The sequence below is a fragment of the Nicotiana tabacum genome, chromosome 11 (genome assembly GCF_000715075.1).
Source record: "Nicotiana tabacum cultivar K326 chromosome 11, ASM71507v2, whole genome shotgun sequence".
Classification (NCBI taxonomy): domain Eukaryota; kingdom Viridiplantae; phylum Streptophyta; class Magnoliopsida; order Solanales; family Solanaceae; genus Nicotiana; species Nicotiana tabacum.
In genome coordinates, this window is record NC_134090.1 from 108,711,415 (window position 1) to 108,738,322 (window position 26,908).

The 26,908-nt window shown below is 38.6% G+C and overlaps 1 protein-coding gene and 1 pseudogene across 3 annotated transcripts in view; both read left to right on the forward strand.

The window, feature by feature from the left end:
- The first annotated feature begins 1,349 nt into the window (after positions 1-1,349).
- On the forward strand, positions 1,350-11,979 carry LOC107813301 (proline-rich receptor-like protein kinase PERK15; annotated as a pseudogene).
- Positions 11,980-14,149: 2,170 nt separating this feature from the next.
- Positions 14,150-26,908, forward strand: part of LOC107813302 (uncharacterized) — a 31,170-nt gene continuing 18,411 nt past the window's right edge. The window contains exons 1-2 of one of the 3 annotated variants that reach the window (XR_012696681.1): positions 14,150-14,808; positions 17,051-18,257. Coding sequence is in view for 1 of the 3 variants with exons in the window: in XM_075225368.1 (XP_075081469.1) it covers positions 18,532-19,539 (1,008 nt within the window). In the remaining 2 variants the exon portion in view is untranslated. Of the gene's footprint in view, positions 14,809-17,050; positions 18,258-18,467; positions 26,731-26,908 lie in introns of those variants that run through there. The other 2 variants (XR_001654300.2, XM_075225368.1) reach the window with 2 other exon arrangements.

Sequence of the window (26,908 nt, forward strand, 5' to 3'; positions counted from 1 at the left end):
TCATATATTGTGGAGCCTAAATGGAGTTTTGAGAAAAAGGTTATGCACATTTTACTAGATAGTGCACAATATGCCTACTCGATTCTTCGTTTGTTCTAACTATCATCCGTTGACCCCCGAACACGATCCCGGCCTAAATCCTCGAGCTTTTACTCAGACTTCAAAGCTTCAAATCATTTGAATTCATTCCATAACATCTACATAGCTCGGAATCACTCATACAAGGCATAAAACATACAATTAGTGCAAGACACTAGCGATTAAAGCTCAAACTCAATTAAAGTGCAGTAAATTTGAGTGAAATAAGCGACTAAAATACATAATTATAGCCTATCATCAGAGTACATTAGGGAAAATAATGCATGCATTAACTTTGTGTATTAGTAAAACCTTGTTTGGTACACTTTTTCAACATATGTATAACAATATACACCCTATTTGGTATTATCCTACGTATAGCTAATGCATAGCAAACCATGGTATTAGCAATACCAAGGCTACTAATGCATGCATTAGTATGATTAAATGCAAAATTATCCTTAAAGTCCCTTAAAACTAAAGAATATGGAGGGCATTTTTGTAAACACATAATTTTCTTAAAAATATGCAATGAATTTTAATTTTTTATACACCGCACCAAACAATGGATAATAAATAATCTCTGCATAGCTAATACTTGCATTACTAACTCATGTATTATTAATTCCTGCATTACTAATACACCTTATTTAGCATTATTCTTGTACACTCTACCAAACGACTCCTAACTGTATAATATATTTAAAGTCACAGATGCTAATATTATTTTTTTTCTTAAATTGTGTTCAATCAAACATCCCTGCATGAATTGAAACCGACGGGCGCCAATTCATGTTCATTCAATCACTGTAGCCTCACTTAAAATCTACTCTAAGAAGGATTAGACATATGGGAGCAGGTAAATCCGCGGACAGGGGTGTAACACGTGGGTCCCATTCTGTTCCAACCTGTCCGATCATTCTCCTTCTGAGTTCTGCCCCACACGAACATGATCCCCAGTCTCCATCAACATAATATAGCATTGCAGTAGCAATGGTAGTAGAGATAAAAGGAATTGCTTTATATGTATAGTGTAACTTTTTCTAGCGAGTGAACCGTTCTGCCCCGAAATCCGCCCTGAGTAGCAGTAGCTTATAAAAATCTACATCTTTCAATCCTAACTGCTACCAGTAAATATCTACAGAGAGAAGCAAAGGATAAAGCAAACTTTGCCAGCAACATATTTCATATTATCCAAGTTTATATATTTGCATTTGTTGCGCGCTTGTGTTTTTGTTTTATTTCTATAATAATAAAGGGCTCTCTGGAAAATGTCCACTCCGGGGCCACCGTCGCCTCCTGCGCTGTCTACTAACACAACAGCTCCTCCTCCTGCTGCTGCTTCATCTCCATCACTACCACCACCGGCCCCTCCAGCTCAAGCTCGTCCTTCATTCCCAACACCCCTTGCGATAACTCCGCCTCCGGCCGCCTCTGGTTTTCCGCCATATGAATCTCCTACCTCCACCAACCCTTCTCCTCCTAATTCCGGTTCTTTGCCTTCACCGCCGACGAGCGTAGACTCTCTGTTATGATCTGATAAACAGACTAAGAAAACAAAATGGACTTTGATTTCTGATGATAAAAATGCAATACAAGTTGAAAAGAAAATACCAACAAACACTGGAATGGAAATGACAATGATAGAAAGAAAAGATAGTGGGAGGATAGAGCCACATACAGAGGAAGGGAAATATTCTAACAAACTCTTGCCCACTCTACTCTGTCTCCATTCCTCTATTAATATACTACTAACTGGTCCCCTCATGAGATATGTCTTGGACAACAAGTTCTCCTAATTAGCCCGCATCCCATACATAATCATCTAGCCTTTGGGATGGTATTCGACCCCTCTTACTTCTTCTGGGCAAACTTCTAGGCCCACTTGGTGGATCAACTAGTACTTCAGCTTCCTGGATTGGCCCAATGTTGTCTCCATTCGTGACAATACCCTCATCTCCAGATTGAACCTTGCCCTCAAGGTTCGTTTGTGGTGCATCGAACAATTGCAATGGGGTAATATGATTTTCAGGCAATCCTATACATTTGCGCAGCATAGAGACATGAAAAACCAGATGAATCTTGGCCTCATCTGGTAAATCCAATTTGTAAGCGACCTCACCGATTCTCCTGAGCACCTTAATGGGTCCAAAGAAGCGACGCCCAAGTTTCTGATGTTTCTGCAATTGTAGGGAGTTTTGTCTGTATGGTTTCAATTTTACAAAAACCCAATCATCCTCAGAGAACTCCACAAAGTTGTGCTTTTTATATGCAAACTCTTTCATCTTCTATTGTGCCTTAGCAAGATTATACTTTAACAGATCCATTACTGCATCCCTTTGCAGCATGTACTGCTCAATGAGTCATTTGAACTAGAACCCAATGCATAGCGAACCAGAGTTGGAGGTTCACACCCGTATAATGCTTGAAAGGGTGTCATCCTCGCCGAAGTCTGGTAGGCTGCATTATACCAGTACTCAGCTCAGGGCAAGAGGGGAGACTATTCATGTGGGCTGTCCACTACAAAGCAACACAAATATTGCTCGACACATTTGTTTAAAGCCTCTGACTGGCCATCGGTTTGTGGGTGATAGGCCGTACTCATTGATAAGGTGTGCCTTGAAGCCGATGAATCTCTTTCCAAAATGAATTCATGAACCGGGAATCTCTATCTGTCACGATTACCTTTGGGGTCCATGAAGTCTTATGATTTCTGCCACAAAAGTTGTTGCCACAGTCTGGGCCGTGAAGGTGAAGGAATGGCTACAAAATGTGCATATTTTGACAATCGGTCCACCACCGTCATAATGGTTTCCTTTCCCTTCGAGCTAGGTAAGAAGGTAATAAAGTCCATGGTGATATCTTCAAATACCAAGTCCGGCACGGGAAGAGGTTGCAACAAGCCTGCTGGTTGCCGATACAAGTCCTTTATCTGCTGGCATACTTGGCATGAAGACACGAAGGTTTGGACATCCTTGCGCATTCCCTTCCAAAAGAAATTAGATGAGAGGCGATGGAAAGTCCGATAAACCCCAGCATGTCCTCCAATAGGGGAGGAATGAAATTCTTCCAACAATTGTACTCGCAAAGGAGAATCAGATGGCAAGACTAAGCGTCCTCGAAATAGCAGTAAGCCATCACGGAAGATATAGTCTGTGATAGCTGTTGGACTCATCTGGAGTTATTTCTGAATCTCCAATAATTTTGGATGTTTCTGGTTAGCCTGTTGTAATACGGTAATGATGTCGAAATTTTAACCAGACAAGGCTAGAAAAGAAGCCTCAGGCATGCGGTATAAAGCATCAGCCGCTATATTATGCTTCCCTGGCTTATAGAGAATCTTGAAATCATATCCCACTAATTTGCTAAGGCATTGCTGCTGCTCTGGAGTCTGTATCACCTGATTAGTCAAATTTTTCAAAGCCTGTTGGTCAGTGTAGATGATAAAACACCTACCCAGCAGGTATTACCTCCATTTACTGACTGCCTGCGTTATTGTGAACATTTCTCGGTGATAGGTTGAAGCATTTCGCACGTGCGGACAAAGTTTATGGCTATAGTAAGCTATTGGGTGGCTTCGCTGAGATAGCACAACCCAAATTCCCGACCTAGAAGCATCTGTTTCAATATGGAATTCCAATGAGAAGTCGGGCAGAGAAAGAACTGGAGCAGGGCCTAATGCCTTCTTGAGAATTTCAAAATGCCTCTTGGGTTTGATCAGTCCACTTGAACGGTTCCTTTCACAGCAAATCCGTTATAGGGCTAGAGATAGAAGCATATTGGCGGATAAACCGGCGATAATAACCGGCAAGTCCCAAAAAACTACGAACCTCCTTTACATTTTGTGGAACTGGCCATTGTAAAATGGCTTGAATTTTGGTTGGATCAACTGATAGCCCCTTCTCCGAAACTACATGGCCCAAGTAATCGATCTTCTTTTGCCCAAATAAACTCTTAGCCTCCTTTGCTACCAATTTGTGGTCCTTGAGCAACTGCAGAACAGTGGCTTGGTGTTCCAAATGTAATTTCCACGATCCACTGTAAACCAAGATATCGTCGAAGAATACAAAAACGAACCGACGGAGATGAGGCCGAAATAAAGAGTTCATGATAGCTTGAAAGGTCGAGGGCGCATTAGACAATCCGAAAGGCATTACTAAGAATTCGTAATGGCCTTCATGAGTCCTAAAAGCAGTTTTCTCCACATCCTCGAGCTTAATTCTAATTTGATGGTAACCAGACAACAGGTCCAACTTTGAAAAATAGCGAGCTCCATGAAGTTCGCCAAACAGCTCATCGATTGTGGGCATTGGAAACTTGTCTTTCACCGTGATAGCATTGAGCGCGCGATAGTACAAAAAAAGGCCAAGTGCCATCCTTTTTCTTGACTAGTAACACTGGAGAAGAGAAGGGACTAAAGCTGAGTCGAACTATCCCTTCCTTCATCATGTCAGGCACCAATTGTTCCATCACCTGCTTTTGGAAATAGGGGTAGCGATAAGGTTTCACATTCACAGGCCCTGCTTGAGGTTGTAAATGATGGCATGATCCTGAGCTCTAGATGGGGGAAGTCCATGTGGTTTGCAAAACACATCCTTAAATCGTTGCAACACAGTTGTCAAATCAGCTGGGTATAAAGGTGTCGCTGGCTTGTGATCTCGAACCAGCTCTAGGCGATAGTAACATGTGATGCCATCCACCTCAGTCAACCTACAAATAGTCTGGAACTGTACTGGTTGAACATCAATGGACGAATCTCCTAACCAGCTATACTGTGCCCCTTCCCACGAGAACTCAAATTGGCGAGTCTTATAGTTCGTAAGCACCGGACCTAAAGTCTCCAACCATGAAACTCTGAGTACCACATCTGCTCCATAGAAGGATAGAAGGTAAAGATCTAGTACCAAAGAATAGCCTTGAATCACCAAGGGTACAACTTGAACCACCCCTTCACATTTAAGCCGCTGCCCACTTCCCACCACCGCAGAGAAACAGGGTGTAGGTTCCACTGAAAGTTCAAAAATTTGGCGGCTCGAGGCTGAATGAAGTTATGAGTACTCCCCCCATCAATAAGTGTTTGAACAGGTGATCCATTAATGGACCAAGTGAAGCGGAGAGTGGTTGGTGAATTGCCACCAGCTAAAGCATGATAGGAAATCGCAGAGTGTGATTGAACTTCGAGACATTGAAGTTCCTCGACGATAACATCGTCTGAGACGAACGTGTCCGATGAGGCACTGAGCTCGGATGGGCTCTCATCAAGAAGAAGAAGTTGGGGTTGCGTTTTACACTTATGGACAGGGGTGTACCGTTCATCACAATAGAAACAAAGCCCTTTTCGGCATTTTTGTTGAGTTTCAGCGGAAGATAAGAGTTTTATTGGAAGGCGTGTCGCCGGAGATCTAGCTGGGGCGGACTGTAAAATTAGAGTTGTGGGAGATGGTGTTGGTAACAGAGGGGGTGATTTGTTATAAGTGGGCTTATTTGCATATTAGGTATAGTTGGGCGTAGGGGTTGCAGGGCCTTTTTCATAAGCTATGCACTGCTCTTGGATATGGGCCAAAAATATGGTCCGCTCTAGCATAGTGGGCTCATGTGCCACGACTGCCGACTGAATATCTGGGCGGAGCCCAGACAAAAAACATTCAACCATAAATTCTTCAGGCAATGACACCGTTTCAGTGGATAGAGCTTCAAAACGTGACTGAAACTCTGCTACCGTCGAAGTTTGCAGTAGCTTTGATAGTCGACCGGCTGGACCCAGAACCATACGCTTCTTAAAGCAAATGAGCAACTTCTCATCAAAGTGGCCCCGATCTACCAATTGCCGGTTCCTATGAAGCCATCGGTACCAATCTCTAGCCTCTCCGTCAAGGTAAAACGAAGCGATAGTGAGTTTTTCATCATCGGCAATGCGATAAAAATCAAAGTAGCGCTCCACCTGAAAAATCCAAGTTGCTGGGTTTTCGCCATCAAAACGGCTTATCTCAACAGGAGCGGGTTTATGGCGTAACGTGGGGTGGTGATGCCCTACCTTGTCAGGAGGTAAGGTTATCTCAGCTGGTCGCTTTTGAGGAGCTTCACCGGTGGGAAGCCGGATTTGGGTTGTGAGAGCCGCCATTTGAGCGAACATTTCTTTCATGAAACGCTGGTTGTCTTCGACCACAACACGGAATTCGACCACTGCTGGTGAGCTAGCGGACGAAGGATCCATCACCGGCTCCGATGATGTACCAGCAGAAAGCTTTGTATCTACCATGGTAGATGAAGTCAATGAAAGCACCAAATGTTATGATCTGACAAACAGACTAATCAAACAAAATGGGCTTTGATTTCTGATGATAAAAATATAATACAAGTTGAGAGGAAAATACCAACAAACACTGGAATGGAAATGACAATGACAGAAAGAAAAAATAGTGGGAGGATAGAGCCACAGACAGAGGAAGGGAAATATTCTAACAAACTCTTGCCCGCTCTACTCTGTCTCCATTCCTCTATTAATATACTACTAACTGGTCCCCTCCTGAGATATGTATTGGACAACAAGTTCTCCTAATTAGCCAGTATCCCATACATAAGTAAAAAATGCACGGGGCGTCCTATTTGGTCGCCCCCATTTAACCTATACCCATTTTTTAAAAACTTTTAACTTGTACCCACTTTTTAAACAACTTCAGCTCCCTTTCTCCTCCTCCTTCTCCTCCTCAAAGTTATATCCACCTCTTCTTTCTCAAACTTCTCCTTCTCCCTTTTCTGCAAGAAATCCGTTACAGCTATGTATAAGTTTGACTATAGTTAAAACCACTAATACATCTCTGTACAAAAGTGCCAGAAATCTAGGCTTCTCGTGTTGCTTTTCTAGTGTAACTTGTTTTCTTCGTCAGTGTGAACTCTTATCTGGATGAGTAAGAAGCAGGAAACTGTTGAGGATGTACCTTGTGGTAACATTGTTGCCTTGGTTGGTCTGGACCAGTTTATTAACAAAAAGCAACAGTGACGAATGAAAAAGAAGTCAATGCACATCCAATCAGAGCAATAAAATTGAAACCCCTAGCAGATTTTGGATACCATACGTTTTCCCATGCTAATAGTGCTGTATATTTTCTTGTCCAGTCATTTCTTATCTTCCACGCACTCATGGATATCACTGGTGAGTTATAACTATGCAATTGCAGTCTTGGAACTTCAGCTCTTCGCCAGTTAAAAAAAATAAAAACTTCAGCTCTAGAGCTGAAGTTCCCTAGTTAAAAAGATAAAAACTTCAGCTCTAGAGCTGAAGTTCCCCAGTTACAAACAAAAAATTTCAGCTCTAGAGATGAAGTTCGATAGTTAAAAAATAAAAATTTCAGCTCTAGAGCTGAAGCTTACAAACAAAAACTTCGCCAGTTACAAACAAAAACTTCAGCTCTAGAGCTGAAGTTCGACAGTTACAAAACAAAAACTTCAGCTCTAGAGCTGAACTTCAGGCCCGGCTACTAGAATGCTGAAATTTTGCGCGATTACCTTTGCTACTTCAGCCCCGTATGCTGAAGTTATGCGAAAAAGCAGGTACGCTTGCAATTTTTTTTGCAAAGCGAACATAAGTTAAAACGTGACACAAAAAGCGGGTATAGATGCAAATGCCCCCATACATAATCATCTAGCCTTTGGGCTGGTATTCGACCCCTCTTACTTCTTCTGGGCAAACTTCTAGGCCCACTTGGTGGATCAACTTGTACTTCAGCTTCCTGGATTGGCCCAATGTTGTCTCCATTCGTGACACTCTCATTCAACACCTTCTAGGTCAGGAGGGTCTCAGCCATCACCTAGTGGTAGGGGTGGGCATTCGGTCGGTTCGGTTCGGTTTGAAGAAATTCGGTTCGGTTATTCGGTTTTCGGTTTTGTAAAAGTAGTAATCGAAACCGAACTGAAATAAGTTCGGTTCAGTTCGGTTATTCTAATTTCGGTTCGGTTATTTCGGTTCGGTTTTCGGTTTGAACATTATCATATTGGACTCCTTCTATGTAATAATACGACTGACGAATTTGTTGATTTTCCCCAAAACTTCGAAATTGTTGGAAATATTGTGTTTATAGAGAAAAAAAATAGACTAAACTTTGCACACTTTATGGATCATAAAATTCAAACATAGTGTAAATTACAACTCTGTGTGAAATTCTCCCGGTATCTATCACATATGCTATGGAAGTTTTAATAGACTGAAAGTCTTTAAGATTGGAAAGTTGATGGACTTACTTAATTGGGTTGAGTCTTTGATAGATTTGACCTAATAGTATTAATTTATTACCTATGGGCTTAGCCTATATATAACTTAAAGAACATATATGTTAATAATTCGATTTTTCGGTTAACTGAACCGAAAAACCGAAATTTTAAAATTTTAAACCGAAATCGACCGAATAACCGAAACCGAAATAAAAAAAAAAAATTCGATTCGGTCGGTTAGTTCGGTTCCGACCGAGATATGCCCACCCCTACCTAGTGGAGGAGGGCCCTCAACGCCGGCGTCGTCATCGCCGCCGTCAGGTGGAGGGTCTTCAGGAATACCGACAGGAGCAGTGGTGGGAATAGCCATAGGGGGTCTTGTGATTCTGGCGGTGCTGGCTTTGATAATCATATAGTGCAAGAGAAAGAGGAAGAGACCAATAGATTACTATAATCCACCTCCACCACCATTGCCGATCAAAGGTGCAATCTTTTGTTCAAAATTCAAATTATTTGATTTTCGTTGTACAGACATTTTTTATTCACCAAAAAATTTACCAAATTTTTGTTATACCATCGCTCTATTAATTGTCTGAATATTATATGGGTTGAGAATCATAAATTATACAATTGTTCTTTTACTTTTTAAGTTTGAAAAAATTGAATATGGGGAACGTGTTTTCTTCGATTTTTAATATATGTAGTATTACAGTCAATGTACAGGTAGGTTGATGTTTTTACTGTTGTCGGACTTCATTATCATATCACTTTAAGACTGATGTTAGTCTTATTTTGCAGCTGACTCTCACTGGCAGCAAAATGCTCCATTACCTGGAGATCATTTTGTTTCAGTTCCCCTGAAACCATCTCCACCACCGGCAGGGGCAGCACGGCCTCCACACTCTCTACTTCCTCCTCAGCCCCTGCCTTACATGAGCAGTAGTGGAGCATCATCGAATTATTCTGGATCTGAAAACCCACTCCCACCGCCTTCTCCTGAAATGGCGTTAGGTTTCCCTCAGAGCACATTCACATATGAGGAATTGGCACGGGCAACTGATGGCTTCTCAAATGCAAACCTTCTTGGACAAGGTGGTTTTGGTTATGTGTATAGAGGACTCCTTCCTAATGGCAAAGTGGTTGCTATTAAACAGCTTAAGGCTGGAAGTAGACAGGGCGAGCGTGAATTTCAGGCTGAGGTTGAGATCATTAGCCGTGTACATCATAGACATCTTGTCTCTCTTGTCGGATACTGTATCACTGGATCTCAGAGGATGCTTGTCTACGAATTTGTTCCAAACAACACATTGGAATTCCATTTACATGGTAAATTAAACATACAACCTTTTTCTATCAAAAAACATAACCTGCCTGATTCAATCTTAGCTAAATATGCCTTCAAATGCTTATAATTTCAGAAAAGGGAAGGCCTACATTGGATTGGCCAGCACGATTGAAGATTGCTCTAGGGTCTGCCAAAGGACTGGCATACTTGCATGAAGATTGTACGTTTTTCTTACTCTCTTGGTTTAACAGTTTTCTTGTTAAATCATTTGATAAATCCTTATTGGCTTTTGTGTCAGATTAGTTCTGTACCCTAAATGAAGTCTTTTCCTTCACATCACAGGCCAACCTAAAATCATACATCGTGAAATCAAGACAGCTAATATACTTATTGACTTTAACTTTGAGGCAAAGGTACAGACTTCAGCATACATGACCAGAATATGACTAGAACTTCATTTGCTTGGGTCTATGTTATCGTATTATTACCGAGAGTACGTTCCGGTGGATATTTCATAAAGTACAGATAATACACAACAACAGCAACAACAACAACCCAGTATAATCCCACTTAGTGGGGTCTGAGGAGGGTAGTGTGTACGCAGACCTTACCCCTACCCTAGGGTAGAGAGACTGTTTCCAAATAGACCCCCGGCATCCTTCCCTCCAAGAACTTCCCACCTTGCTCTTGGGGAGACTCGAACTCACAACCTCTCGGTTGGAAGTGGGGGTTGTTTACCATCAGAGCAACCCCTCTTGTCAGATAATACACGAGAAGTTAAATTCACCATAAGAAACTATATTCCGTTACTAGTTTGACATACATGACAGAAACTGATCTGGAATCCAGCGTCTTGTTTTCGTTTCTGCACTAATAAATAAACCCTGTTTGTCTATCAGGTTGCAGATTTTGGACTTGCAAAGATCACTTCTGATTTTAACACTCATGTTTCTACCAGAGTGATGGGAACTTTTGGGTAAGATTTTAGATTCTTTCAACTTGTATGCTGCTTACTCTCTGACTTCCAAGACAAATCTCTATTTGCAAATGGAGTTGATATTTAATCTCCGATTGCATGTTATTGACATTCCCAATTAATATCCGTGTTAACAATTTTAATGTTTTTTTTCTTCTTTCATTTTTACCAATTAGAGTCTAACTGTATTTTGCTTTTTGTGTTGACTCTAGATATTTGGCTCCAGAATATGCTTCTTCTGGGAAGCTTTCAGAAAAATCAGATGTGTACTCCTTTGGAGTAATGCTTCTAGAGTTGTTAACTGGACGACGCCCCGTTGGCTCTAGTCAATCATCCATGGATGACAGTTTGGTGGACTGGGTAGGTACTTATATTAGCGTGTTGAAGAATATACATCCAATCAATATATATCCAAACTTCTTCTCACAGTGTCATTAGTTTTTTTTTATCATTGAAGAAAAGTTACTGATCTCCTTGCCTGTTACAGGCAAGACCTTTGTTGACACGAGCACTTGAAGATGAAAAGTTTGATACACTTGTTGATCGACGGTTGGAAAATGATTATAGCCATAATGAGATGGTTCGGATGGTTGCTTGTGCTGCTTCTTCTGTTCGCCATTCAGCAAAGCGTCGACCGCGAATGAGCCAGGTAAAATAATTTTTTTCTGAAAGAGTTTGTTCTCAGCAGTCAATTAGTACAGCTCTTATCCTGGCATGCACTGAGAAAGTTTCATCTAGTAATGATACAGCCATCTTTTGAAGTTTTAAGATATCTCAACTTCTTACTACCTGAGGTATTTGGAATTAACGTAACTAAAACCATGTTCAGTGAACTCAATATACTAGCTAAGGTGCTATTAAAACATTAGGTCCAATGTCCTTGTCCAGATGCAAAAATGCTAAGCTAAAACTTTGAAATTGAGCAGGTTGTCAGAGCTTTAGAAGGGGATATGTCATTGTCCGATCTCAATGAAGGGATTAGACCTGGACACAGCACAGTGTACAGTTCATACGGAAGTTCGGATTATGATGCTTCCCAATACAGTGATGATATGAAGAAATTTAGGAAGTTAGCACTTGCAAGCCAAGAATATGGCAGCACTGATCAGTACAGTAATCCAACAAGTGAGTATGGCTTGCATCCGTCTGGATCAAATTGTGAAGGCCAACTGAGCAAGGAAATGGAGATGAGTAGGAGGACGAAGAAAGATAATAGAGGCTTCGATGGAAGTAAAAGCTTCAGCGAAAGCTTTTGATGCAAGACATCCATCAAATACTGATTCTTTTCTTTAACACTTCACAGTGGCATTTTTTACTCATTAAATGTACAGCTATCTTCTTCAAATTGTTGTCTTTCCCAAATTGAAAATCTTTCTTCTCCTTTGTATTGTAATGTCTTATACAACAAGGATCTGGTGAGTTATGCTGTCAATTCTTTTGTTAAATGTCTCTGTGTTATTATTGACTGGTTGTTCACATCTCCTGAGACTAGTTATTTAAAGTTCCTTCTGGTATTGTTTTGCTAAAATTAACATCTGACAATTTGAATTAATATCTGTAGGGTAGCATTTTATTGCTTGCCTAATAATTCCCCCCTAAGGTGAAATTAAAACAATACCCAAACCTGCTCCTTTTATAGTTGAGGACCCATTAGTGTATAATGTCCAAGTCCCCACATTAGATCCGATAAACGCCCGTACCTCATTTTCAGCTTCAGGAAGTAAACTTGAACTAAAATCTGCTAGTACTGTGACTTTATGGCTGTTCGTGGCTGATAAGTAATATCATATTCACTATGTTCTATCACCCATTTAGCTAATCTCCCTGATAATCCATGTTTATGTAAAATATTTCGTAATGGAAAAGTAGTTACGACAAAAATAGGAAGACACTGAAAATAGGGTCGTAACTTTCTAGATGCCATTATTAATGCTAGCGCTAGTTTTTCCAAATGAGGATATCATGTCTCAGCTTCCAATAAAGACTTGCTAATATAGTAAATGGGAGATTGCGTACCTCTTACTTCTCATACTAATACGATGCTTTCTACCACTTCAGATCAACTAAGTGGATGGGTAATCTCCCTCCATCCCTTCGCTTCGATAGCAGAGGCGGTTTTGACAGGTACACTTTCAATTCTTTCAAAGCGTGTTGGTAGTCATTAGTCCATTCGAACTGATTTTGTTTTTTCAATAACGAGAAAAATTTGAAACAATTCTATGAGGATCTTGATATGAATCTCCCCATAATAGCTACTCTCCTAGTTAGCCTTTGTACTTTCATTTTACTTGTAAGTACATCCGGTATTTCTTTGATCTAAGCTGGATATACTTCAATCCCCCTGTTAGAAACAAGAAAACCTAAAAATTTATCTGATGCACACTAAAAGCGCATTTCTCTAGGTTCAACTTCATATTATATTTGCGAAGTATATCAAAGGGCTCAAATGTTTCATATGATCTTCTGCTTTTGCCGATTTAACTAGCATGTCATCAATGTATACTTCCGTGGTTTTCAATAAATGTTCTTGAAACATTTTGGTCACCAACCTCTGGTACGTAGCTCCAACATTCTTCAAGATAAAAGGCATGACTTTGTAACAATAAGTCGTCTCCCCATGTGTGTAATAAATTAAAAGAAGTTTTTTTCTCGTCTTGGGGATCCATTTTTATCTGCTTATATCCAGAATAAGCATAAAAAAACTTAAAAGTTCATGAGCAGCAGTAGAATGGATTAATTGATCTATATGTAGTAAAGGAAATGAATCATTAGGACACACCTTATTTAGATCAATATAATCTACACATACTCGTCATTTTCCATTTTTCTTAGGTACTACAACATTATTGGCTAAACAGTCAGGATATTTTACCTCACGAAATGAACTAATTTTCAAAAGTTTACTTACCTTTTCTCGAACTACCTGATTTTTGAATGCTCTCTACTTTCTCTTCTTTCGCTTCACCGGCGGGTATAATTGATCATCATTTAGCTTATAAGTCATTACCTTCAATGGTATACCTATTGTAGACATGTGATTTTTGACCCTCCCTAATATTTTTATATTTTAGTATGTAAATATTTAATTTAGGCCTAATATAGCTATTTCAACTCATTTTGACTCTTTTTACTTTATTTTATTACAAGAAAAATGAAAATTACAAAAAATATTTTAGTTTATGTATTCATAATTTTGTTTTAAAAAAAAAAATAATACAAAAAGTAGTACCTTATTTTTATCTTTATATAATTTCGAAAACACAAAAATAGTTTCATTTTTAGTTTAATTAATTAGGATTAGCTTTGACATTTATTTCAAATCATAAAAATATAAAAAAATATATTGCATCTGCATTTAGGATTTTATTTTACATTTTTAGATTAATTAAGTAAGTTGTTGTTTGACAAAAATAGAAAAAATTATAAAAAATAGTCATGTTACATTTTACTCTTTAATTTTCGAATTTTGGCAATTTTCTTTGGTATTTAATTAGTTGGGATAATTATTATTTTGAGTAATTAATCTAATTTGATAAGCTGAATCTTAGGTCAATTTGACCCATTTGGTTTTTGAAGTAATTAACATAGGGTTTTAAGGGTAGTCTAGGGATTGTTTAAATTGGGTAGTCTTACCTAACTAATTAGGAAGCTTCTAGAGTGGTGGGGTTGGGAGTGCATTACTGAATAGAGTAAAGAAAAGGATTTGAGTGGAGTCAAATAAAAAATTGGGGAAGGGGTATTTGTGAATAAGTAATTCATTTCTGCTACCTATTTAAAGAGAGGGAAATACACTGAAATAGGGAAAAAAAGAATGGGCAGCCTTGAGAGCTTCTTTGTCAACAACAAAAGAAACGATAGACATCCCTCCCAACTTCCAAAAAAAAAGACTCATCCTCACCGTAACTAATTACGTTTTCTAATCTTAAACCAGCTTCTCCATAAAAGCTCATCATTAAATAAACACTATCCAACCAAAACTAATTAAACTCATAAAAATCCAGTAACACCACCTTGAACAAAGATTGGTAACTATCATTCCTCCCACTACCATGTGAACCTCCGTCAAACAAGCTTCAAGTCTGCTGCTGCGGATTTTCGAATTTGCCGGTGAGATTTTCCGTTTGAGATCGCTATTCACTATTTCCCGCTCGAAGTCGTCAAGGTCTGGGTTGAGGGTGTCGTCCGAGGTTCGAGGTTCGTGGAATAATTTCATGTTGCTGCTTTTTTTTCGGCTCCTGTTACGCTGCTGTAATTGCTTGAGGTCAATCTCTCATTTTTGATTCTTGAATTTAATGGATCAGAATCTCGTTTTAAATGTGTTTACTTAGTGATAAATTTCTATGTGAGCTTATATTTGGTTGTTTGATTCTTAGCATCTGATTTTCTTTAGTTTGACATGATTTTTCATTATTTTGTTGTTGTTGATAAAATGAGAAATGAAAGATATAAAGAAAAAGAATGTCGTTCAGTGACGATGATTAATTGGAAATATACTGTGGGGAGTGGAAGGCTAAAGAAATAGATCCCGTATTATTCAATTTTGAGTATAGAATTACTAAATTTCTCCTTGCTAATTAAAGGTAAACATTAATTTGGATTTTTTTCTCCACAATATTTCGTTGATTTATTTAGTTCTAATTTATTTTATTTTATTTTTATTGTCACCTAGAAGCATGTTTAGGATGACCACATTTGGGTAGGCTAATTGTTAAAAGATTTGGACCGGAATAAGCTTCATCGCACCTTGGGCTTTTAGTTGAATGCTTTTCCTTTAGAATTCGAGGCATGCCATTTAGTTGAATTTCCATGGCCCTCGCAAATTTAAAAACGCGTAGTTGCTTTAGGCGCGTTATTTTAATAAATTACTTTCTTAAACTCGGGTGCGCATTTATGTGACCCAAATCCAAATCTCAACAATGTTATATAAAATGTGTTGTGGACTGCGGTTGCATTTATGTGGCATGGTTTAAGACATATTTTAAATGACGTTGCAATATTTTCTTAAAAAATGGTTAAAAGCGGTTTAAAGTTAAAATGCACATAGGTTAAAACATGTGTTAAAATCAGATAATAGGCCAATTGTAATAGTTGAGCGACCGTGCTGGAACCACGGAACTCGGGAATGCCTAACACCTTCTCCCGGGTTAACAGAATTCCTTACCCGGATTTCTGTGTTCGCGGACTGTAAAACAGAGTCAATCTTTCCTCGATTCGGGATTTGAACCGGTGACTTGGGACACCATAAATTATCCCAAGTGGTGACTCTGAAGTTTAAATAAAATAATCCCATTTCGATTGTCACTTTAAGTTGGAAAAAACTCCCTTATACACCTTTACGGAGGTGTAGATAAAAAGGAGGTGTGACAGCTCTGGCGACTCTTCTGGGGATCGAACCCAGAATCTCTGGTTCAGGGTTCAGAATTCGAGCTTAGATGAATTGTTATATTTGGCTTTATTTTTTATCTGATTTTATTACATGTTTGGGCCTAATGTGCTAAATGTTGCTTTTTACTGCTTTGATATTATCTGAACTGTATATATAAACTACTACGAAACCCTCTCTTCTCTCTCCCGAGGAGTGCACGCTGGTCGTGACTTCTTTCTATTAGTGTCATGTCCTAAATAGAATGAGGTTCGGACAAGTTGCAAAGCCGGATGATCTTTTGGTTACCGGTACGCAGCCCCCTCGGCTCGAGTTGTCCGCTCGGGTAAGCCAGGTCTAGAACAATACACCCAGGTTTTAAACCTAGAATAACTCAGCCTCATGCCGGATCCGTAGTAGGAACGTTTATCTGCATTATGTACATTTGACTTTGGAAACTCAACACAGGGGTTGGGTCTGTCTAGGACAGATGTACCCAATATAACAGACCATCTTGATGCATCCTATGTGCTACATGTTGCATTTCTTCGAGGGTAAAAGGGTCATTTGGCGGACTAATGATAGTTGAGAGCAAATGAAAAAAAAGAAAAAAAAAGAAAAAGAAAAAAGAGAGGGTGAAGTGTGAATAGAGTGGGGCTCAATTATGTTTTCTGTCACATTTTTTGTTAAGGGAAAAGAGCTTGAAAATTCAAAAAAAAAAAAGATTTGCACTTTTTCATCGTTTTTGAAAATCAAAAATAAAAAAAAAAGGGAAAAAGAAAATACAAAAAAAGATGTTGCATGTTTCATTATTTTCAAGGAAAAGACAAAAAAAAATATATATATTTTCTCTAAATTAGTTGTTTTTGTTTTAATTCTCGCCCGTATCCAAATTGCCCGAACTACGCGAACCTGATTTTCGTCTCTCGGGGCGGGATACGTAGGCAACCCACATAGGGTCCGGTCTTCCTAGTAAATCTTAGGTTCTTGGCTTTGTGAGGTCTTAGCCAAATTTTGCACTTCTAGCCACCTTTTGGCCAAATAAGTCATTTTGCAAAAATAGCCTCAATCATGTCTTGCATGTGTCCAGTAGGGAGTGTTATTGTCTCACATAGTGTTGATTTAAAGTTTTCTCATATAGGTGTGGATTTATTTACCGGAGTTTGAGCATGACAAACACCCCGTGACCATCCAGTCAGGATCGCTCAATTAGGAGTTACTTAAGGAGATTTGTTTTATTTTTATGTTTTGAGTCCGTTCTTCATTTTATGTCGTCTTTTACTTTCTAGTTTTTGTACAGTAATGTCAAGTCTTTTATTATTGTATTTTCTGCTTTATATTTGAAAAAATGTGTTGTAACTCAAAAATCCAAAAAAAAAAAGAGATGTTGCATTTTATATTTCCGTTATAAGTTTTCTTTAGATTACTAATTCTAGAAATGGAAAAAAAAAGAATTTTTTTTAAGGTTGTTCTTCCTTTAGGCAATTAATATAGGACTTAAAATGAGTTGTTTTTATGTTTCCTTTAAGTATATTAGGACCAAAATTCAAAAAAAGAGAATTTTCTTTTAGTACTTCTTTAAAAGCTTTCTTTAAGGTGTTAATTCCAAAATCCAAAAAGATTTTCTTTTGAGGTGTTTCTTTGGAAATTAGTGAAAAATGAAAAAAAAAAATTCTTTTTATTTTTCGTTAGAACTTTAGGATATTGTACATAGAAGAAAAAAAAAGACAACATACTTTATCTTTGGTTTATTTTCAAAGTTTTTCTTTTAGGCAATCAAAATTGAAATCCAAAAATATTGCTTGTTTCAAAATCTTGCGTCAAGATATCAAATGAAAATTTAAACATTTTTATGTGGTTTATTCTTTAGATTTTCTTCCTAAAAATAAATAAATAAATAAATAATAATCAAAAAATATTTTTCTCTTCTAGGATATTTCCTTGATAGAGTATTTGTTTCAAAAGAATAAATAAACAAAAAAAAAACATGCCCGTTAAGTTTGAGCTTAGAATAGGTCATAGAACGTTAAGTCTAGAAAATAAAAAAAATAAAAAAGAAGGGGGATTTGCTGCTTTTATTTCTCTCTTCTCTTCCGAGTAGTCGTTAAGGTAAAAAAAGAAAAAAAGGAGAATGTCAGTTTGTTTACTTTATTCCCGCTCTTCCAGAACTACGCAAAGATCTGATTCATGCGGCGTCATGATACGTAGGCAACCTACATAGGGTTCGATCAAATCATTTTATTTTTTTACTATTAAAAGAAAAAAAAGAAGAAAAAAAAGAAAAAAGGGTGAAATTATGGGACGTGAGAAATGAGAGGAAAGAAAAGAGTGATAATTAGAAAAAAAGAGAGGAAGGAGAATGATCAAGCAAGTGCTAGAAAAGCAAAGAAAAGAGAGGTTGAAATGAACAAATTGGGATGATGCCAAGTGACCTTATGACCCTCGAAGTCATTCTAGAACCGTTAATTATGGCTAGGTGCGTTGCACGCAATGTGATATTTTGCTGTTAAATGCCCTAACGCTAACGTGATGGCCTCATTTTGTTATATTCATAGCAGAAGGGTGGTTGGTTTGTGGTTTTTAAAGTGGTAACTCTTCTCTACAACACAAAGTCAAAAGGCAATGGCAGACAACAACAGAACTGATTTGGTTGATATCGGTGCCCGAAAGCAGTTGGTTGAACAGGACAATGAGTTGGTTGAAGAGGTAAAGATGTTAAGACAACACATGGAGGACATGTATCAGGTTTGGATGACTGGGAAGGCACCACCCCCGCCACCGCCTAGCTTCCTAGATGCTGCCCTTACCCAAACTCCGGACACAATGCCAGATGATCCTCCATACTCTCCAGATCTACCCGCTTATCACAGCTTTCCCAACCACCCTAGTAGCTCCATCACTCGTCCTCCAACTATCTTTTCCCAAAAGTGCCCTTCTGTCATATCCACTATTCCCAACAATGAATATCCACTCAAAGCTCATGACCAAAACTACCCCGTAGAGGTTGCCTACAAAGTTCCTGACTCATACAAGAAGAGCCCTTGGGATAAGCTTCATGTTGAAAATGAAAGGTTCACAGGAAGAGAAGGGAAAGATGGGATACCCAGGAGGCTGAAAGGCATAGAACAATCCTTGAAGAACAAACAAGGAAGGGAAGACCAGGGTAGCATGGCTTACAAAGAACTGTCTGTGTCCCCTGATGTTCGCCTGCCCGCGGGGTTCAAAGTGCCAAAATTTAACTTGTATGATGGGTGTGGAGATCCGGTAGCCCACCTGAGGGTCTATTGCAGTGAAATGAGAAGCGTTGGAGAGAAATATGACCTGTTGATGGCATATTTCAGTAAAAGCCTGGCTGGGGCAGCTTTGGACTGGCATATTCATCAAGATGTTGGTAAGTGGCCTACATTGGGTGACATGGCTCAAGATTTTGTTCGATACTTTCTATACAGATCAGGCGTTACCCCAGACCGCTCCTCCCTATCTAGAATGGAAAAAAAGCCGAAGGAAAGCTTTAGAGAATTTGGACTCAGATGGAGGGAGCAGGCTGCTCGAGTCAATACCCCGATTGGTGAAGAAGAAATGGTTGAGCTTTTCTTAAAGCCCAAGGGCCCACCTACTTCAGTCATTTGATCCCGGCCTTGGGAAAGCCTTTCAATGATGTGTTAAAAATGGGGAGCTAGTAGACGAGGGAATCAAGTCAGGCAAAATCATGAGTTGTTCGAAAAACATTCGGAACATCCCAATAAGCTTGGGTGGAAGAAAGAGAAACAGAAAAGATGATCCGATGGGCTTTCCCGATCAACACTTCCAGTCTCGACATCGTCCCCATGGATATGCTTATGCACCAGATGACCCTCCCCAATGCTACTTCTCTCTATAGAACTCCCAAAGTCGCACATCACTTTCCCAGTACCCAGCTCCACAAAATGCCTATCTACCCCCACGAGCCTACCGAAAACCCCCTGGATCAGGTTTCCGGCCCAATCAAGACTTTAAGAACGAAAGGTTACAGAAGAAGAAAACATTCACTCCATTGGGAGTGTCATATTCCAGTCTGTTCCAGAGGCTAAGGAAATTGGACATGTTGAAGCCGATCCAGATAAAAATGCCAAACCCTCTTTCAAAGAAGTTTGATTTTTCTCAAAGGTGTGCCTATTGCTCAGATGCCCCGGAGCATGACATAGAGAAGTGTTGGAATCTGAAGAATGCGATTCAGAAGCTTATTGATACAGGCGACATTGTCGTGCAAAGTCCAGATGCAGTAGACACTAGCCAAAGTCCATCACCTATGCATAATGAGACACATATGGTGGGTATGATTTGTCTTGAAAAGGAATATGAGAATTCTTCTGAGGTCCTCGGAGGTCCACGTGCTGTGAAACTTTCAACACTATCAGAGGTTGATCCTAAGAACGAGTAGGCAAAAGGAACCCAAAAGCAATTTGTTAAGAACAATGTGATGGAGACTTGTGAAGGTCCTAGTATTGTTGATGCAGAAGTCAGTGGCTAAGATATTGAGTTTGGTGATTGGAAAGATGCTCCATCTCTTGGATAACCAGGGAGAAGTCTTGGTGGTTTATTTTGTTGTCATTTCTGTTGTCCGGGTTACTTCAGGGTTGTAATCCGGATATTGTCTTGTGATTCAAATCCTTCTATCCTTTTATTTTGTCTAGTTCCTTTAGTTGTAGTTTCTCATTAAGTGTTATCTAGGTTTGTTCTAGGGTTGTACCCCAGTATATTTTGCTTGTTTTGTTGTTCAAACCCTTTCACTGTCTGTCTAATACAATTCTCTATTTTTTACTATTTCTAATCATTTTTGTTTAGTTCTCTTCTCCTTTTATTGTTCTTTTCATGCTTGTCCTAGAGACATGACATGCACGCATAATTCTCAGCCTAATCTTTAAAAGTTAGTTTAGTCAGGAAGCAATGAAACAATTTTGAAGATGATAGTGACATTTGAGGGAAATAAGTAAAGGCATTATGAGATCACTTCAAGCCCGAATTGTGTGAAACTAGGGCAGATAGAACATAGAGAAACCCTATTGAAATGCAACATACCGCATCAGGGTAAAGATAACGACAGGTTTGACCCAAATTTGTAGGGGGTCATTCGTGGTAATGAAAGTGAGAGTGTTGTCCAATGGTGCTTTGTATGTAACAAATGTAGAAGGCGAATGTGTGGATATAGTTATCAAGTCTGGCGCAATCAAAAGATGTTACAAATGCTTTCCTTGGTTTGTTTAATTGTGTTGTTTGTACTTAGCATGTTTTGGAGATTGGAATGACGAAGGCATTTTGTTCTGCTATCTAAACACTTTATCCTTCGTTACCCCTTTGAGCCTTATTTATTTTTCTTTCATACCCCTCTTTCGGAATCAATAGTAAAGATCAGAAACGCAAGCGTGAAAGATAAGTGAAGGAAAAAGAAGAAGGAAAGGAAAAAAAAGGAAGAAAAAGAAAGAGAAAGAGAAAAAGAAAAAGAAAAAGAAAAAGAAAATAACAAAATAACAAAAAGAGAAAAAAAGAAAGAAGAGAAAGAGGAAGAAAAAGGAAAGAAAAATCACAACAACAAAATAATTTCTATGATATGAACTACATTCAACCTGATTCCTTTTAAGGATACGTAGGCAGCCTCACGGTTCGGTCCCATCAAAATAAAAATTCAAAAGTCCCCAAGCAAAGAAACTGGGGTAGAAGTTGTGTTTGCTGTAAGAAATCTGATTCCAAAAGTTGTAATTTTAAACCCATGTCGAACTGTTTTGAGCCTTTGATACCCTTTCTTTCTAACCCCATCCAAAAGCCCGCATTACGGTCCAAAGAAAGACCTTCCGATCAGTCTTCGAGAGATGCCAAGTCGAGCAAATAGAGGTGATTCATATCAGGGGCAACACTTTAGTCAAAGCAGGAAAAATAATGAAAATGAGAGAGTCTTATTGGTGAAAACCCTCACAGGCACCGTAAAGCGACGGGAGTTGAGAGAAATAAAAATGAGAGAGTCTTATTGGTGAAAACCTTCACAGGCACCTTGAGGTGACTGAAAGTTGAGAGAAAGAATCAAATGAGAGAGGCTTGATGGTGATAACCCTTTGGGTACTACAAGTCGAATAAGGATTATAAATCAGATTGGATAATCGGAGCATTGAAGCCTGGTTTCACGGCTCAGAGGGTACAACAATAGTTGAACATCAGACTTGCTTGACAGAATAGGCCACAAGTGCATGTCATGGTCATTAGAGTTGGTATCCAATCTGATAGGTTTCTCCTTTGTAGTTTTCTTGTTAGGAATCATCTCTTTCCCTTGTCCTTTACTCTGTTTCTTTTGTCGTGTTTACTTCCTTTTCTAAGTCTGTTTGGTCAAAACAAGTGAGAAATGACTTCAAAATTTGCCACCAGCTTTCCAAGTGCACAAAATGAGATCTGGCTAGCACATTAAAGCATCATAAGTCAGGAAAGAACAACAAGCGCACTAAGTTGGTAACAATCAATATGCTTTGGGATCCTTGTGAAATACAAAGCTTTGGTACATATCAGTCCCTGGACAATGCAACAAATGGAGGGTGTTAGGTGAACGTATCAAAGGTATCTTTTGTGGTAAGATTGACAAAAGTGGTTAACCAGTGGCAAGCAAGGTCTTCCAAGCAGAAACCAAAGTTATCATGGCAAGCGAGGGAGCAGTAGACCTCAAGGACAAGGCCAGTGGTTTAAGTCAAGGAAGAACATCATATACACTGAGTTGGTAACAATCAACATGCGTTGGGATCCATGTGAAATACAAAAAAAAGGTGGTAAACCAGTGACAAGCAAGATCTTCCATGCAGAAATCAAAGCTATCATGGCAAGCGATGGAGCAAGACCTCAAGACCAAGGCCAGTGATTTAAATCAGGAAAGAACAATGTGTGCATTGAAGTTGGTAATAATCAATATACCATGGGGATCATGTGAAACACAAAGGTTTGGTAGATGTCGGTTCATGAGCAATGCAACAGATAGAAGGTATTGGGTCTCAACGGATCAGAGGTATTTTCTGTGATGAGGGTGACCGAGAAAGTGGTCAGTCAATAAACAGGCAAGGTCTTTCAAATTGAAACCAAAGTTATCATGGGAAGTGAAGGAGCAATCGCCCTCAAAGTCAATGCCACAAACCAAGCACCATATTTATAAACTCACAAGTTTTCTTTGTTTGAAACAAGGGACGCAAATTGTGTCCAAATCAAAGCTTGGAAGTTTGAATTTTTTTCAAGTGTTATGCCCAAATTTTGTCAGCACAAAGACGGTTTGAGAAGGGAAAAGGAAATTTGTTCAATCTGTTGGAACCCTCCATGAGGAAAAGCATGGTTCAGAGGTAAGGAATTTTGTTCGTTCTGCAGAGATCCTCTAGAAAGAAAGCATGGCTTAGTTAAGTTCATTCTCGGCTCTTCAAGACCCTCATGGATAATGGGATTTAGTTTTAAGTGTTCAGGACCCTCCTGGACAATGGGATTTAGTTCTAAGACCTTCATAGAAAATAAGATTTAGCATAAGTTTTACCTTTAGGAAATAGGATTTAGCTTTGAATTTGTCACTCTTAAGGTTAGATTTATTTTGAAATTTTCAGGACCCTCCTGGAAAATGGGACCTAGTTTAAAATTCAAAACAATCATGAGTAGCAAGATCTAGTATAAATGTACCCCAAAAGGATATAAGTTGGCTTTAAAGCTTTCATTCTTAGGATATGATTTAATTTAAAGTTTTCAGGACCCTCCTGGAAAATGGGACCTAGTTTAAAAATCGAAACAATCATAAGTAGCAAAATCTAGCATAAATGTACCCCAAGGAATATAAGTTGGTTTCAAAGTTTGCATGTTTGAGATATGATTCAATTAGGAGTTTTCAGGACCCTCCTGAATAATGGGACCTAGCTTTAAGATTTCCATTAGATAACAAGGTTTAGCATAAGTTCTATTGTAGGGTAATATAATTTAGCAGTAAAATTGTCACCCTTAAGATAAGACTTGATTTTTGATTGTCAGGACCCTCCTGGATAATGGGACGTAGTTTAAAACTGGCTTGCATAACAAGATTTAGTGGAAGTAACACCTTTAGAAGATATAACTTAGATTTAAAATTGTCGTTTAGTTAAGAGTTGTCAGGACCCTCCTGGATAGTGGGGAGTAGTTTAAGACCCTATTAGATAACAAGATTTAGCGGAAGTCATACCTTTAAAAGATATAGCTTAATTTAAAATTGTCGTTTAGTTAAGAGTTGTCAGGACCCCCCTGGATAATGGGACCTAGATTTCAAATTCTTAGTAATATGATTCAGTTTAACACTCACATATGTGCCCAACTACCAAACTGGGGTAGAAAATTTTCTTTGTTTTGTCTAGTTTTGTTAAAATTAGGTACCCACTTGGAGAGCAAGGGAATACAATTCAAGTTCAGCAATCAGGCGCCCACCTGGAGAGCAAGAGAATACAATTCAATTTCAGCAATCAGGCGCCCACCTGGAGAGCAAGGGAATGCAATTCAAGTTCAGCAATCAGGTTCCCACCTGGAGAGCAAGGGAATACAATTCAAGTTCAGCAGTCAGACGCACACCTGGAGAGCAAGGGAATATAATTCAAGTTCAGCAATCAGGCGCCCACCTGGAGAGAAAGGAAATACAATTCAAGTTCAACAGTCAGGTGCCCACCTAGAGAGCATGGGAATACATTCATGCTCAGTAGTCAGGTGTCCACCTGGAGAGCACGAGAATACATTCAAGTTCAGTAGTCAGGAGCCCACCTGGAGAGCACGGGAATATAATTTAAGTTCAGCAGTCAGGCATCCACCTGGAGAAAGGGAAAGCATCTCAGATTACAATTCAAGTCAGCAACAAAAGAAGCTCGCGGCAAGAATGCGAGTCAACAATCCGAGGTGATCAACAGAAGTTAGTCACAATAAAGAAAAAAGAGAGAGGAGAAAGGCAAGAAGTTAATCCAAATGCAGAAGTTGATGAAAGATGTGGGTTACCCAAGACATGGTTGAGGTCACAAGCACTACATGTCCGATCTTGATCCGAAAATCTGAAGAAGAACGAACTAGCATCTGCAACTAGCAAGCGTCAAGGTTCAAATCCAAAGTCTGCATGAAGAACCATTCAAGACTCAAGATCAAGCTTCAGAAGACTTATAGATAAGAATCTTGTAACTCATAGTTGACAGACTTAGTTAGTCTTTTTCATTTTTTAATTTTGATGTAATAACAGGCCCGCGGACCGGAACCTCGATGGAATGGCACCTCGATCGGCTCCACCTCGGTATACTCCATCATCTCACTCATCTCTAAACTACACGTGGCCTGATTCCTTTATATCCAAGGATATGTAGGCAACTCAAATACCAGGGCTCAGTCACATTCCCCTTTTCTCTTAGTTTTAGTCCCTCCAGATAAGGGTCGGGTCAAAAAACCTATCTAGTCATTCTTTGTCTGAAAACTCTTCGCGTTCCAGTCAAAGAGGGACAACTGTAGACATGTGATTTTTGACCCTCCCCAATATTTTTATATTTTAGCATGTAAATATTTAATTTAGGCCTAATATAACTATTTCAACTCATTTTGACTCTTTTTACTTTATTTTATTACAAGAAAAATGAAAATTACAAAAAATATTTTAGTTTATGTATTTTCATAATTTTTTTTAAAAAAAATAATAATACAAAAAATAGTACCTTATTTTTATCTTTATATAATTTTGAAAACACAAAAATAGTTTCATGTTTAGTTTAATTAATTAGGATTAGTTTTGACATTTATTTCAAATCATAAAATATAAAAAAATATATTGCATCTACATTTATGATTTTATTTTACATTTTTAAATTAATTAAGTAAGTTGTTGTTTGACAAAAATAGAAAAAATCATAAAAAATAGTCATGTTGCATTTTACTCTTTAATTTTCGAATTTTGGCAATTTTCTTTGGTATTTAATTAGTTGGGATAATTATTATTTTGAGTAATTAATCTAATTTGATAAGCTGAATCTTGGGTCAATTTGACCCATTTGGTTTTTGAAGTAATTAACATGGGGTTTTAAGGGTAGTCTAGGGATTGTTTAAATTGGGTAGTCTTACCTAACTAATTAGGAAGCTTCTAGAGTGGTGGGGTTGGGAGTGCATTACTGAATAGAGTAAAGAAAAGGATTTGAGTGGAGTCAAATAAAAAATTGGGGAAGGGGTATTTGTGAATAGGTAATTAATTTATGCTACCTATTTAAAGAGAGGAAAATACACTGAAATAGAGGAAAAAAAGGAGTGGGTAGCCTTGAGAGCTTCTTCGTCAACAACAAAAGAAACGATAGACATCCCTCCCAACTTCCAAAAAAAAAAAGACTCATCCTCACCTTAACTAATTACGTTTTCTGATCTTAAACCAGCTTTTCCATAAAAACTCATCATTAAATAAACACTATCCAACCAAAACTAATTAAACTCATAAAAATCCAGTAACACCACCTTGAACAAAAATTGGTAACTATCATTCCTCCCAATACCATGTGAACCTCCGTCAAACAAGCTTCAAGTCTGCTGCTACGGATTTTCGAATTTGCCGGTGAGATTTTCAGTTTGAGATCACTATTCACTGTTTCCCGCTCGAAGTCGTCAAGGTCTGGGTCGAGGGTGTCGTCCGAGGTTCGAGGTTCGTGGAATAATTTCATGTTGCTGCTGTTTTTCGGCTCCTGTTACGCTGCTGTAATTGCTTGAGGTCAATCTCTCATTTTTTATTCTTGAATTTAATGGATCAGAATCTCATTTTAAATGTGTTTACTTAGTGATAAATTTCTATGTGAGCTCATTTTTGGTTGTTTGATTCTTAGCATCTGATTTTCTTTAGTTTGACATGATTTTTCATTATTTTGTTGTTGTTGATAAAATGAGAAATGAAAGATATAAAGAAAAAGAATGTCATTCAGTGATGATGATTAATTGGAAATATACTGTGGGGAGTGGAAGGCTAAAGAAGTAGATGCCATATTATTCA